This window comes from Ochotona curzoniae, unplaced genomic scaffold, assembly GCF_017591425.1.
Source record: "Ochotona curzoniae isolate NIBS_2020 unplaced genomic scaffold, NIBS_Ocur_1.0 contig_2699, whole genome shotgun sequence".
NCBI classification, from domain to species: Eukaryota; Metazoa; Chordata; class Mammalia; order Lagomorpha; family Ochotonidae; genus Ochotona; species Ochotona curzoniae.
Genome location: NW_024465561.1, coordinates 3,858,628 through 3,873,101, shown reverse-complemented (window position 1 = coordinate 3,873,101; position 14,474 = coordinate 3,858,628). Strand labels below are relative to the sequence as shown.

General features: G+C 52.0%; 1 protein-coding gene across 2 annotated transcripts in view; it reads left to right on the top strand.

Annotated features, from left to right (window-relative positions):
- Nucleotides 1-8,335: 8,335 nt before the first annotated feature.
- Nucleotides 8,336-14,474, top strand: part of RYR1 (ryanodine receptor 1) — a 102,630-nt gene continuing 96,491 nt past the window's right edge. For both annotated transcript variants that reach the window (XM_040976367.1, XM_040976366.1), the window contains exon 1: nt 8,336-8,446. In XM_040976367.1, coding sequence (XP_040832301.1) covers nt 8,399-8,446 — 48 coding nt within the window. In that variant the 5' untranslated portion in view covers nt 8,336-8,398. The remainder of the gene's footprint in view (nt 8,447-14,474) is intronic.

Here is a 14,474-nt window from a genome sequence, read left to right as displayed (position 1 = left end):
CCCCTCCCCACCACCCCGGGCAGGGGGAAGGAAGAGGCTGGGGAGAAACGAGGGGAGGGTCCCCTCCCCCGCCGGGGATCCCTGCAGGCTGAGGTTTCCGGAGCGGCTGGCCCCCACCCCCAGCCACCGGCCTGCACCCTATCTCCCCATCTTTGTGTCTTGAGACCCATCCTTGTCACGCTCCGGTAAAGGCGGGGTTTCATAAAGCGTGAGTAATATTTTTATAAAACACACTCAGAAGAGAAGTCTGTATTTTTTCTGTGTGTGTGTATGCAATGCCCAAAGGGTGGGGTGGAAACTTATGGAACTATTTTGTGTATTTCTTTTATGCTTCTTTGATTCCTAAGTTCATTTGAATGTTACCATTTGCACCCTGGGAAACACTGCGCTTCAATATTTTGACTTTTTATTTATTTGAAAGGCAAAACAAAGGAGAGACGGAGAGAAATCTTTCATCCGCTGTTGCACTCCTCAAATAGCTGCAACAGCCAGGGCTGGGCCAGGGCAAAGTGGGGAACCAGGATCTCCTCAGGTCTCCGGTGAGGATGGCAGGAGCTCAGGCCCTTGGCCCATCTTCCTCTGCTTCCCTAGGCACAGTAGAGGGAGTTGCATTGGAACCTGAGTAGTCAGGACTCCAACAGATGCCCGTAAGAGATGCCAGAGTTGCAGGTGACAGCTTAAACTGTGTCACAATGCTGACTTCTTTGTGTCACTTAACTAGTTTGATTGCAGCAAACTTTTATGTAGTAGTTATCGTATACCTTGCCCCAAGGGCTTTGAAAAATCTTGGCACATTGGATCCTTCCCCTACTCAGTGTTATGTAATTATAGGAACATTACAGAGAGAGGTGGGAGGGTAAGCCTTCTGGAACTCCCCCCCACAACCCAGCGGAGGCGAGCAGCGTACCTGTTGTGGTTGCCATGGAAACTGCTGTCAAAGTGTTGATGTACATAACGGTGCGCTCTTAGAAACAGACTTTTCTTTTGAGTATGTGTGTGTATTTTACCTAAATGTGTCATATTCAACAGATTTTTCAGCTGAAGTACAAGAAAAGAGCAAAACTGGCTCAACATTTAGGTTGATGAATTGTTACCAAGAGAACGAAGCAGTGCAATGTTTTCACAAGTCAAGAAACAGAACCCTTCGACCCCATCGGCCCTGGGGTCCCCCTCCTCCCAGCACCACCTCCCATAGGTGACCACCAGCCTGCGTTTTATCTGGTTTTGAGCTGGGTCTAAATGGGCTCATTTCCTGTGTCTAGCTGCATCCATCCAATATCATGTTTTTGCAAGTCTTCTAGCTGGTTCTATTTGGCAGTGGCAGACTCCTTATTGTGGCTGAATAGTCTTTCACTCCAGGACTGCAGGGTCAGTTTTCCTGTGATAAAATTCCAGTTGCTCCTAATTTGGGGGTGCTCTAAGTAGCTGGAAATCTGACTTTTGGTCAACAGAAAGTGTAGAATTATGGAGGGTAGGACCCAGGAGTGGGGTAAATGGGTTAGAGCACTTAGCCGAGTCTGTGTGTCAGTCAGATCCTCCCATCTGCTCTCACATAAGTACATTTTTGCACCTTTTCTATTCTTAATTTCTATTTTTAATTTTGAATTTTATGATACTATTCTGTAGAGTCTGGGATTCTTCCCCAGAACTTCCCCCCCAGCCCGACTGATTTTCCCCATATTGTTACAATAGTATAGTCCTTCATGAGGAGTTATAATTCCGTCAGTGTGTTATTTAAGTGTGCCCTGACATGCTGGTACAGACAGTGTCAGACAGTCCATCATCCCATTGTCTAGATGTGTCCAACAGTTTCATTGGGAGTCCATCTTCGATTTGGAAGTAGGGATGCATGTTGCATTGTGTCTTCACGTCTGGATATGGTAGTCTATTGCTCCATCACTATACATTCCAATTTGCATGATGTTTTCCTTATATTAGAGAGAATATATGGTATTTGTCTTTTGGGGATTGACTTATTTCACTGAGAATATGGTCTCTAGTTGGGACCATTTAGTTGCAAATGGTACCTTTTGCAACTAATGGTATGTAGTTGTTTCCAAACAATTTTGAGATGGGTACAGAGCCCAGATTTTAGCTTTCTTTTTTAAAGATTTATTTATTTTTACTGAAAAGGCAGATTTACAGAGAGGAGAGACACACAGAAAGATCTTTCATCCACTAGTTCACTCCACAAATGGCCACAATGGTCAGAGCTGAACCAATCTGAAGCCAGGAGCCAGGAACTTCTTCTAAGTCTCCCACACGGGTATAGGGTCCTAAGGCATTGGGCCATCTTTGACTGCTTTCCCAGGCCACAAGCAAAGAGCTGGATGGGAAGCAATAGAGCAGCTGGAACTAGACCCAGTGCCCATATGGGGTGCCAGCACTGCCGTGTCATGGCACCAGCCCTGCTTATACTTTTTTCTTCTTCTTGTTTTAAGTATATAGTTTATTTTATTTTATTTACTTATTTTTATTGGAAGGACAGATTTACAGAGAAGAGGAGCGACAGAGAGGAAGACCTTCCGTCCATTGATTCACTCTCCAAGCGACTGCAATAGCCGGAGCTGAGTCAATCCAAAACCAGGAGCCTGGAGCCTCTTCTGAGTCTTCCACATGGATGCAGGGTGCCAAGGCTTTGGGCCATCCTCGACTGCTTTCCCAAGCCACAAGCAGGGAGCTGGATGGGAAGTGGAGCAGCTGGGATTAGAACCGGTGCCCATATGGTGTCCTAGAGTATTCAAGGTGAGGACTTTAGCCACCAGGCTACCGCGCCAGACCCAATTGATTTTATTTTGATGATGTTTACATAATTAAGAAGGATGCATGCCCATGGGTACCACCAGTTCAGGTTGGGAGTGTCAAGGAATAGGGGAAAGTGAATGAGACAACTGTTTTCCAGTCTTCTTTTTTTCTCTCATGTATCTGGGGAAAGTGGGGAGTGAAGGGGAGAGGGCCGTTTTCAGTCACCCAACCGCATCAATACCCGGCGATGGAGAATGGCCATCCAACGCCATCCCCGGATCCCCAATGCGGAGCATGCTCCAAGGATATTGTTTAAGTGGTTTTGATAGTTCCGAGATGTTGATTTTGTTGCTCCAAGGTTGAGGAAATCCTTCCAAGATCTACTGTCTGACACAGTCCACCTTAGAATCTACTCACTCAGATAATCGCTGTCAAAGCTTGGCTGGGAGAGCTATCCAGTTTGTTCTGATCTTCATGGTAATAGCTGTCCCCTATAGTCTTCAATGAATTGGTTGACATATCTTCCATGTCCTCCATGCCGTCCACTGCACAGGCTTCAACAACTGATAAGACCCATGCACTCCACGGTCAGACACAGATCCTGTGATTCTCCCTGTGGCTGGAGTTCTGAGTCTGGTAGTCCAGGGGGATCTCCACAGAATCCTCACCTTAGGTGACCCTAGACCTGACTCCTCTGTGTGCCAGCCAGTGCGGGATCCGGCTCAGTCTGTCACCCCCATCAGCCTACACACACTCTGATGTTTGCAGTTGGCCCGTCAGTTCTGTCCCCAGCCGCATCTCATATACAAACCAATGGATGTTGTGGCTCAGCCCAACCCTGCCCACCATACGCTTGGCCCTTTTGCACACCAGTGGGAACTAGTTGGAGTGACCCACAGAAGGTCCCACCAGGCCTGCCCCAACCCCAGTTTTTACACATGCCAGTGTATGCAACAGACTGGTAGAGTCTGTTCCACATCCCATTCAGCTCTTACACACATCAATGGGTTTTACACCCTAGCTCAACCTGACCAACCCCACTACCCATACTGGTGGGTGTCACTGCCTAAGCAACCAGGCCTGCCCCAGCCCTGGTTCCTATGCCCACTGGTGGGAGCCGCAGCCCATCAGAGGGGTGTCCACAATTTGCCTACTAGACCCACTCCCAGTCCTGGATCTTGCACTTTCCATGTGGTTCTGCTGTCTAGCTTGACAGGACTTGCACCCAGTCTTGGCATCTACTAGTTGATGCTGCAGCAATGGCCAAGCAGCCTGCATTTACTCTACCTCATGCATGCACCAGAGGATATGGTCACTTAGCCCAGCCTGATTCTCCTCCTAACTCAGCTCACATGCAGGCCAGTGGGTTTTGTAGTCCTGCCCAGCTTGGTCTGTCCCCAGTCCTAACTCCCACACTCACCAGCAGGAGCAGTGGCCCAGCAGGGGAGTCCTCACAGCCCTCCTGCCAGACTTGCCCCCTCACTCCAGGTCTTACCTGTGCTGGCGGGCGCTTTGGCCCAGTTTGGCATGGTCTAGCTCACTTCAGCATTCACAGGCTGCAGCCTGGCTATGCTTGGTCTGCTCTCAGACCCAGCTCATGCTGTTGGGTGCTTGATCCTAGCCCAGTCCAGCTAGCTCCCTGTCCCAGCCTAATGTGAACTGGCTGGTATCATGACCCAACCTGGCCTGTCCTGCACCCCATCCTGGTTCTCACATCTGTCAGTGAATGTTATGAACTGTCCCAGCCCATCCAAGACCTGAGCCACACATATGCTGGTGGGTACTGTAACCTGGCTTGGTCTGGGTTGCTGTCAGCCTTGGTTTTTGCACTCACCTACAGGGACTGCATCTTGACAGAGGAGTTCTCCAAGCTCCTCTATTAGGTCACCTCCTAGTGGCAAATCTTGCACACATCAGTGGGTTCTTGGCCTAGCATGACTTGGCCCACTTCCTGTCCTGGCAGGTACAGTGACCTTGCACCAGCCCACACCAATTTAGGCTCTGTTGGTTGCTACAGCCCAACCCTGCTTAGTCTACCCCCAGACCCAGAACTCACTTGATTCAGTGGGTTCAGAAACCTCGCCCAGCCTGTCCTACACCTACGTTAGCTCTTGTGAGCACCAGCAAGTGCTGGACCTAGCCCAGCCTATACATGCCAGACCAGTTCACAGCCCCCATTCCAGCCTTTGCACTCGCTAGTGGGAACCACAGCCCAGCTGGGGCATCCCCTTAACTCCCCGAACAGTCCTGCTCCAGCCACAGATCTTGCGCATGCCACTAGTTGTTCCAACCCTGCCTGACATAACCCATCACCCAGCTTAGCGTTTGCCATTGGATGTTGCAGTTTGGTCTGGCCTGGCCCGCCCCTAGTCCTAACTTTCACTGGTGGGTGCTGCTGCCTCGCTCAGCCCAGTCTGGCCCCATCCCTGGCTTTCGTACAAACCAGTAGCTGTGGTAGCCTAGTCTAGCCCAGCATGGTCTGCACCCAACCCTGATTCCTGCGCATGCCAGTGTGCTATACAGTTTGACCTAACCCTGCCTGGTCCACACCCCCAGAGCCAACCCATATACTTGCCAACAAGTGAAACGCCTTGCCTAATCAGACCAACATCCAGCCCTGATGCACATGCTCACCAGCAGGAGTGACGGTCCACCCGGGGGGGAGGGGAAGGGATTCTCCTAGTTCCCCGGCCAGGCCCACTCCATACCCAAATGTCACATGTGCCAATAGGTGCTAGGTCCTTACCCAGCACAGTCTGCCCCCCAGCATTAACCCATTAACCTTTGTGTGTGCTGGTGGATGCTGTGGCTGGGTGTGCCCCATACCCAGTTCTTGGGTGGGTGCTACAGCCTGGTCTAGTCCAACCTATTCCCAATCCCAACACCCATGCATGTTGGTGAATACCATAGTCATAGCTTGACCTATCACCACTCCCAGCCCTTGAATAAACCAACTGGTATGGCAGTCCCACAGGGGTGAACCCACAAATCCCCCACAGAATTTGCTCCGAGATCTGGTTCTCTCATATGCTGGTTAGTGTTATGGCCCAACCTAGCATGGTCTACCCCTCACCCCAACAATGACTGGTGGGTATTGTGGTTGAGCCCTGTCAGACAGGCCCCAAAGCCATGGCTTTTGTGTGTGCCGCTAGTTGGTGATTGATACCAATAAGCCTAGCTCAGGTCTCCCGCACGGGCGGGTGCAGTGCTTCGGTCCTTAAAGGTCCTCCGGTTTCTTTCCATCAAGCCACCTGGTCTCAGTCCTGTCATTTACCTGCACGTGCAGTAGCCTGGTTGGTGGGAGTCCCCCAGAAGTCACTTCTCCCCTGTCGAGTTCGCCCTTAGCGGTCATGCCTCCCGCACCTCCATGCCCTCCTCCCTGAGCATTCCATAGCCCCATGCCTGTGAGTGTGCAGATCCAAACCCAGTCCTCTGGCAGTGCGTCGTGCCACCCTGGGGCCCTGCCTGCCTTTCTAGGGCCTACGCACGCTTGGGCACGGGTCCCCATGCCCTGCTAGCACCTGCCCCCAAATATCTTTTTTTAAAAAAGGCAACTATACTGGTACACTTGTATAGTTAACGCAGATTTGGCATGAACCCAGTCCAGAATGTCCCCCAGCTATTAGCTGCTTTTCTTCCAGCAGTACAAGACAACCTCAGCAGTTGCCTGCAGCCAGGGCTTTTTTTTTTTTTTTTTTTTTTTTTTTGTTCCTTAAGATTCATTTGTTTTTACTAGAAAATTGAATTTGCAGGGAAGAAAGCCAAAGAGAAAGATCTTCTGCCTGCTGATTCACTCCTGAAATGGTCACAATGGCTGAAGCTGAGCCAGCCCAAAGTCAGGAGCTGGAGCTTCTGCTGGGGCTTCCATGGAGGTGCAGAGTCCCAAGGCTCTGGCTCATCCACCTGGATCACTTTTCTGAGGCCACAAGCAGGGAGCTGGATTGGAAGTGAAGCAGCAGGGAAATGAGCCGATGCCCATATGGGATGCCTATACTTGCGTTCAATAGATGCCTGCATCAAGCAGTTAGCACGTGGTTTGCTGTCATTCTGGACAGCAGGCATTTTTCCAAACGCCCAGTGACACATGAGGAAAAGGGCTCGAACACGCTGTCCCCTGCCCAATGAGGAGCCTGGGTGGGTGTGGCAGCCTGCACCCCATCTGCACGTCCCCACAGCGGCCAGTTTTTGGTGGGTGGGTTTCACAGGTCCTCCTGGCCGAGCCTCCCAGAGCTGGTGGAGATCAGGACAGGGCTTTGCCAGCCAGAAACAGGAAGAAAGTGCCCAAGGGTGGGGGAAGGGGTGCTCATCAGCCTAAAGAGGTGCCAAAGGGTGGGGCCTGCCCCTGGGGAAGTAGTTTTTTGTTATAATTAGATTTTGTGCAAGGGTCCAGATAGGAAAGCTGAGAGGGTCATAACCCTATGGCTGGGTTCCAAGCACCCCACCCCCTGCTGTGCAGGATGACCCCCGGCAAGCCTCTACCCCCCTGTGCCCAGATTCCCTCCCCTCACCCCTGAGTGTTGGGGGCACTCTACTCCTGAGGTGATATGGCTTCTTTGAGTTGTATTACTACACCTGGTAGAGACCACGGCCATTTAAAAACTCCCCTCTCTACAACATGAAGGAAAGCAGGATTGTTGTGAGATCCACTAACTGAAGGTATAAGATATTGGGCCTGGTGCGGTAGCCTGGTGGCTAAAGTCCTCACCTTGCATGTCAGCATCCCATATGGGCACTGATTCGTGTCCCGGCTGCTCCGTTTCCCATCCAGCTCCCTGCTTGTGGCCTGGGAAAACAGTTGAGGACGGCCCAAAGCCTTGGCGCCCTGCACCTGCATGGGAGACCCAGAAAAAGCTCCTGGCTCCTGACTTTCAATTGGCTCAGCTCTGATTATCGCAGCCACTTGGGGAATGAGTCAGCTGAAGGAAGATCTTCCTCTTTGTCTCTCCTTCTCCCTGTATATCTGACTTTCCAAGAAAAATAAGTAAATCTTGAAAAAGAAAAAAAGATCTTGGCTCAGCACACAAAATGCGGAAGGTACGCATCCTCGTTAGTCTGCTCATAGCGCCAATAATCCTGGCTCTGCACTGGCGCTGCTGGAATTGCTGAAAGTCCAAACTTTCATGGATCTCAACAGCCCTGTGTGTGGGCATTATTGAGAGCTCCTCTACCAGGTGGGGAAACTGAGGCACAGACAGGCCAAGAGTCCCAGGCAACGCAGAAAAGCGGCCGACTGGAATTCAGCCCTGGGCTCTCTGGCTGAATCCACTCGTGTTTTTAAATCGGCAGACTGTGCACAAGCAGGCCCTTCCGTGTGGCACCCAGCCAGGGCGTCCCCTCGGCCCCTGGGAAGTGGCAGGTGGGCGGCGCCTGACTTAGAGCCCCGGCTGCGTGGACTCCTGGCCGAGGTCCAGGGGCTGGAGGCGGAGCTCCGGCGAAGGGGTGGGGCGTGCGCGTCCTGGCCCAATGGGGAGGCCTTGGGGCGGGGCCTTCCTTCCGTCTGTGTCCCGCACGCGAGTCTTCCTCGCAGTTCCATCTACCGCGCCGGTGCCTCCGGCGTCCCCAGAGGTCTCCGCCCCCCAGCCCACCTGCCCAGCCCGCTGCCCCTTCCCGTTATCCCCCCGACCTCAGCCCGGCTCCCACGAGCCTCGTCATCATGGGTGACGGAGGAGAGGGCGAGGACGAAGTCCAGTTCCTGCGGACGGTGCGTGTCTGTGGGTCGGGTTGCGGGGGTGGGGGGCTGTCTTTACTTACCTGTGGTCTCTGAGGGTCGAGACCTCTTCCTTTGGGTGACATCTAATCCTCTCTCACCACATAGAGTAATTAGGATTTGGGGCTCTGGATTGGGGAGGAGGGTCTTGGGCTGCCCTTTCTCCCTGTATTATGGGTTTGTCCCTGGGAAGGGGGAGGGGCACTGAGGGAGCACCCCAGCCACCACCCTGGACGCAGGCGCTTGGGGGAAGGAGGCTCTAATTCCTAGGCTTAATTTAGCCAACCCGCCACCCCCACCCCAGCCCTAATTCTTTTTTGGCTCTGGGCTCTGACCTACTTAAATTTTGAGGGGAAGGGGAATGGGGTGCTCTGGAGGGCAGAGCCCCTCTCAACTCCCAGCTAAGAAGAGTCTCTTTGGAGTGGGGTCCCTTGGGTCCTGGGCCTTTGTCTCCCCCTTGGTTTTGGGAAAGAGGATCCCAGGGAACTGTGAATGGCCTCTGAGGGTCCCTGTTCGTCTCTGGCTGCCTTGGGCCCTCTCCACCCTGGCCTTGCTGTCTCTCTGTCCCTGGAGCTCGGCCCCCTACACTTCACTCTCTTGCTTTGCCTCTCCTTGCTTTTCTGATCACCAGCGGGGTGTGGGGGGGCAAGGATGGGGATGGGAGCGACAGGTGTCCCTCCCAGAATAGCCCTGGTCAGGGGGCAGGGAGAGGGTGGAGAAGGGAGAGAAGGGAGGGGGGAGGGAGAAGGGGGGATGGGTTCCTCTCCCAGCTGTCCCACCTTCGTCTCTCAGTGGCTCAACTAGGTATGGGAGATTCTCCGGCCAGGTCAGCTGACCCTACACTGACCCCTCCTGGGCTCTGAAAAATGCTGACACAGCATTCTGGACCCAGAATAGGATCCTGGCAAGCTGGGTCTGGTTTCTGGAGAGGGAGGGAGGGACAAACAGCTGGGGCTGGAAGTGAAGGATGGGGACAGCCGGACAGGAGGCCACTTGCAGAAGGGATGTTTGCCTGGCCTTGCGTTACTTTAGCAGACAGCATGGTTTGGGATTAGGCTCTGCCTGGCCATCATAAGCCCATAGTCATGGCCACCAGGCCCAGAGCTGCCAGCCTTCGTCAGGCCCTGTGCCCAGGGCCTCGGCCTTCTGGGGCATCTAATTATATCCTTGCTGCCCTAGCTTCTGAGGTAGGACCCTATCTTTATCTCCCTGGGAGACTTGAGGGAAAGAAGGATCCAGTGGTAGAATCAGTCGCCCAAGGTCAAGGCCAGAGAGTGGCATCTCTGGATGCCCTGCGGCCCACCTCCTCTGCTTTCACTGGGAACGCTGAGCCCAGATTTGCACGGAGAGCCTTGGGGACCCAGCAGCTCTGGGCCCTCACTGGGGTCCATCTTTTTTCCTGGACATTACTGAGGTCTTGTAGTGATTTTGTCAGCTGTCTTGGGCCATAGCACACCAGTAAGGAACATACTTTGCCTTACGACCCACTGCATGGGTACAGATAGGCAAACTCCACCGTATTGATGTGAAATTGACAAGCAACAGATTGTACCTGTTTTAGGTGAAGGTGGTTCTATGACAGGCTGCACACAGCCATGATCTGGGGCATTTAGGGGCTGCTGCTGCTGCAGTCGGAGGTCTAGCCTGCTACACTGTGGCATCAGCCCTTCACACATCTGTTTTTTTCTTTTGTTTGTTTGTTTTTTAAGTGTTTACCAGGGCTGGTGCTATAGCATGGTAGCTTAAGTCTCTGTCTGTGATGCCAGCATATATATGGACACTGATTTGAATCCTGGCTGCTCCGCTTCTGATTCAGCTCCCTGCTAAAGGACCTGGGGAAGCAGCAGAAGATGGCCCAAGTCCTTGGGCCCCTGTAGTCACATAGGAGACCTGGAAGAAACTCCGGGCTTCTGGCTGCAGACCAGCCCAACTCTGGCTGTTGCTGTCATTTGGGAAGTGAGCCAACAGATGGAAAATCTGTCTCTTCTGTCTCTGTAATTCTGTCTTTCAAATAAAAATAAGCTTTAAAAAAATATTTGAGAGCAGGAGAGATCTCCTGTCTGCTCGTTCACTCCCCAAATGCTCACTGAAATAAGTTTTGCAAAATGTAGGCAGCCCTGGGAGCATGGCATTTTCTGTCTTTGTTTGATTTCATTTTTCAGCAGCCCCTCTTTTTTTTTTAAGAGTTGTTTTATTTTTATTTGAAAGTCGGATATGCAGAGAAGAGGAGAGACAGAGAGGAAGATCTTCCATCCGATGATTCACTCCCCAAGTGGCTGCAGTGGCTGGAGCTGCGCCAATCTGAAGCCAGGAGCCCAGAAGCCTGTAGCCTCTTCTGGGTCTCCCACACAGGTGCAGGGTTCCACGGTTTTGGGCCGTCCTCAATTGCTTTCCCAGGTCACAAGCAGGGAGCTAGACAGGAAGCAGGGACGCCGGGATTAGAACTGATGTCCATATGGGATGCTGGTGCATGCAAGGCGAGGACTTTAGCCACTAGGCTACTGCGCCAGGCCTCCAGCAGCTCTCCCTCCCAGTCTGTGGGGCTGAGGTTTCTCCAACACTAGCCCAGGTAAGAATCCCTGGGGGACCCCTGAGAGGCACAGACTCCTGCTGCGCTCAGCTGTACTGCACCCCCAGTGCCTGCAGCCTTGGGTCTTTTTTGCAGTCTGATTGTCTTTCTGGAACATTCTTCGCCACCACCTCCTCCCACTCCCTCCCTCCAGAGGAGAAGGCCTGATTCCTTCTCATCATTCAGACAAGGTTCATTCAGGTAGTTCAAATGTCACCGCCTTGGAGAGGCTGCCGCTTTCCGGCTCACTGACGTCATCCCTCCCCTCTTACATCACCCGGGCTTATTTTTTTCCTTGACACTTATCGCTGGCATGAATGTGATGTATTTGCCAACCTATTAAGTGCCCGTCTTCACTGCTAAGATGGTGGAGGGCTCCCTGAGGGCGGGGAATTATGTCGGCATTATTTGCTGTGTCTCCTCCTTGCCTGGAACAGGACCTGGCGCATAGCATGGCTCAGGAAGTCACCTTAGAGTAAGCCTGGCACACGAGGCTCTGCCCCAGACCTAGTGACAGCCAGCCCTAGATGCCCCTGAGCAGGTATGAGGAGTCTCCGACTAATCTGCGGAAACTGCACATCACCTTTTCACTCATGGAAACTATTTATTTATGAGGTGAGGGTGGGGAGCAAGAGCAAGCTCCCATTCACTATTTCACTCCCCAGATATCATCCGGAGGGAGACTGGAACCCAGGTACTTGGCTACGGCCTCCCCAGGTCTCCATGGGTGGGAAGCTGGAGTCAGGAGTCCGAGCTGGGAATCCAAGCCAGGCGTGGCAGCATGGCCCGTGGGCATCTCAACCACTGCATGCCCACTGCTTCCATGGACTCGTTGAGGCCCCTTCCTAAGTGTCCAGCATGTACCAAGAGGTCATTGTCAAGGGTGAGAAGCCATTGGGGGGTCGGGCGGGCCGGATGGCCAGATGGCAGCCTCTGGTGAGTAGTGGGTTCATGTGGGCCACCACCCAGGGTAGGAACATGTTGATGGGCTATGCCAAGTGGCTTCAGGCAGGTCACCTGAGCCATTTCTGTGTTGTTAAATGGAGTAATCCCTGCTTTCTCATGACTCGAAACTAGGGTCACCATGACTGTGAGCAGCAGGTAGTCTCCTTGGCCATGCCCCGCCTCGGGGGCTGTCATCATTAGTTATGCATGATAGAGATGGCTGCTATAGGACTGTGAGGGTATGTCAGAAAGTTCTGGAAAGTTGGCTTATTTTTGGTGCCAAAAGTTTGAAAGTCATGCATGAGATATTCAGAAAAGTTTATGGAAATGTATATTGTCAAATAATTGCATTGATTTCAGTTTGCACCCAAATCAACTTATGTTTTCATCACACATCCATACACTTTTCAAATGACCCCTGTATATTCTCAGGGGACCTAGAGTTCTGAGGGCGTGGTGAGTAGAGTCCCAGCGTCAGAACTCAAAATCCAGTTGTGTCCCCTTGCTGTCCGTGTGACCTTGCTCAGGTCATCTTACCTCCCTGCACCTCAGTTTCCTCCCCTTTATGGAACCTCACAGGGTTGTTGTGAGGGTTAAATGGATTTAACACAGGTCAGCACAAAGAAAATTCTTTGTTCTTTATTTTAGATTTTTTTTTAATTGGAAAGGCAGATTTACAGAGAGAAAGAGAGATAGAGAGGGATTTCCCATCCACTGGTCCACTCCCCAGTTGGCTGTCCCAGCCAGAACCAGGAGCCTCTTCTGTGTCTCCCATGTGGGAGTAGGGGCCCAAGGACTTGGTGCCAGTTATACTGCTTTCCCAGGCCAAAACCAGAGCTGGATCAGAAGTGGAGCAGCTAGGCTAGAATTGGTGCCCATGTGAAATGCTGGCGCTACAAGAGGGAGGATAAACCTGTTGAGCCACAGGCCAGCTACAAACTACTTTGATCTTAAAATGTTATTTATAAGAAACTGTATAATAGAATATTATATCGAGATGTGAAGATGCAATACAGTATGTAACTCTATTTCCAGCTCAAAGATGCACTCCAAATGAAACTGTTAAATATATCATGACAATTCGTTGCTGGACTTTGCTGTTGTCCATGCCTATGGTGTCAGGGTACGCTTACGTAGCAGAATGTTGGACTTAGGAGAGTTTGTGAAGGAATGTTTGTGTAGGAATATAGGGGAAGTCAGTGTGTGTGTGTGTGGGGGGGGATTTGGAGAGGAGGAAAGGGGAAATCCCAGAGCCTGTAGAACCTGTCATAAAATAAGTTAAAAATGCTATTTATAACCTTGAAATGATTTGCAACCTTGGAAAAAGTTGCAAGATAAATTCAAAGAACTCCTATCTTGCCTTCCCCTCATGTTAAAATTTTGTGACCTCTACTTGTGTCTTTTCTCTCCAAATGCTTTTCCTGTGACTTTAGTGCCCTTCATCTCTAAATACTTCAGTGTGTGTTACCTAAAACCCCGGGTACCTTGTACAAACCCACAGGGTAGTGGTCAAAGTTAGAGGATGAGGGGACCCTGCTGAGCCGCCATATGCAGTCAGCTTCCACCAGGGGGCGTCTCCGTGCCTTCCAGGGCTTGACCCTGCAGGCTGGAGCCAGCGGCGCGGCTCAGGTGTCATGGAGAAGGCCTGGGTAAATGGGGTGTGTGTGTGTGTGTGTGTGTGTGTGTGTGTGTGTGTGTGTGTGTGTGTGTGTGTGTGTGTGTGTGTGTGTGTGTGTGTGTGTGTGTGTGTGTGTGTGGTGTGTGTGTGTGTGTGTGTGTGTGTGTGTGTGTGTGTGTGTGTGTGTGTGTGTGTGTGTGTGTGTGTGTGTGTGTGTGTGTGTGTGTCCATGAGTGTGTGTGTGTGGGGTCGTGTGTGTGTGTGTGTTCCAGTAGTGCGGCTCAGGTGCCATGGAGAAGGCCCAAGTAAATGAAGTGTGTGTGTGTGTGTTCCAGTAGTGTGGCTTAGGTGCCATGGAGAAGGTTTGGGTAAATGAAGGGTGTGTGTGTGTGTGTGTGTGTGTGTGTGTGTGTGTGTGTGTGTGACCATGGGTGTGTGTGTGTATGTGGCCGTGTGTGTGTGTGTGTTCCAGTGGTGTGGCTCAGGTGTCATGGAGAAGGCTTGGGTAAATGAAGGGTGTGTGTGTGTGAGACCATGGGGATGCCCGGGGTAAGTGAAGGCTCTGTGTGTGTGTGTGTGAGAGAGAGAGAGAGAGACCGTCTGTGTGTGACCATGTGTGGTGTAACCGTGTGTGTGTGACCATGTGTGGTGTGTGTGATCATGGGGATGCGTGTGTGTGTGTGTGTGTGTGTGTGTGTGTGTGTGTTTAGAGCAGGGGGAACTCAGAAGGAGATTTCCTCCTCCTTCCTGAGATCAGCCATAGCTTTGCAGATCTTCCCGGGCAGCTCCTAAGGCTCCTGCTCCCCCAGGGTGGCCTCTTCCCTGTAGAGATAACACCGGCATGTCTTACAGGGATGGCTGTCAGTCCAGGGCAGCCGGCTCAGCCCTGA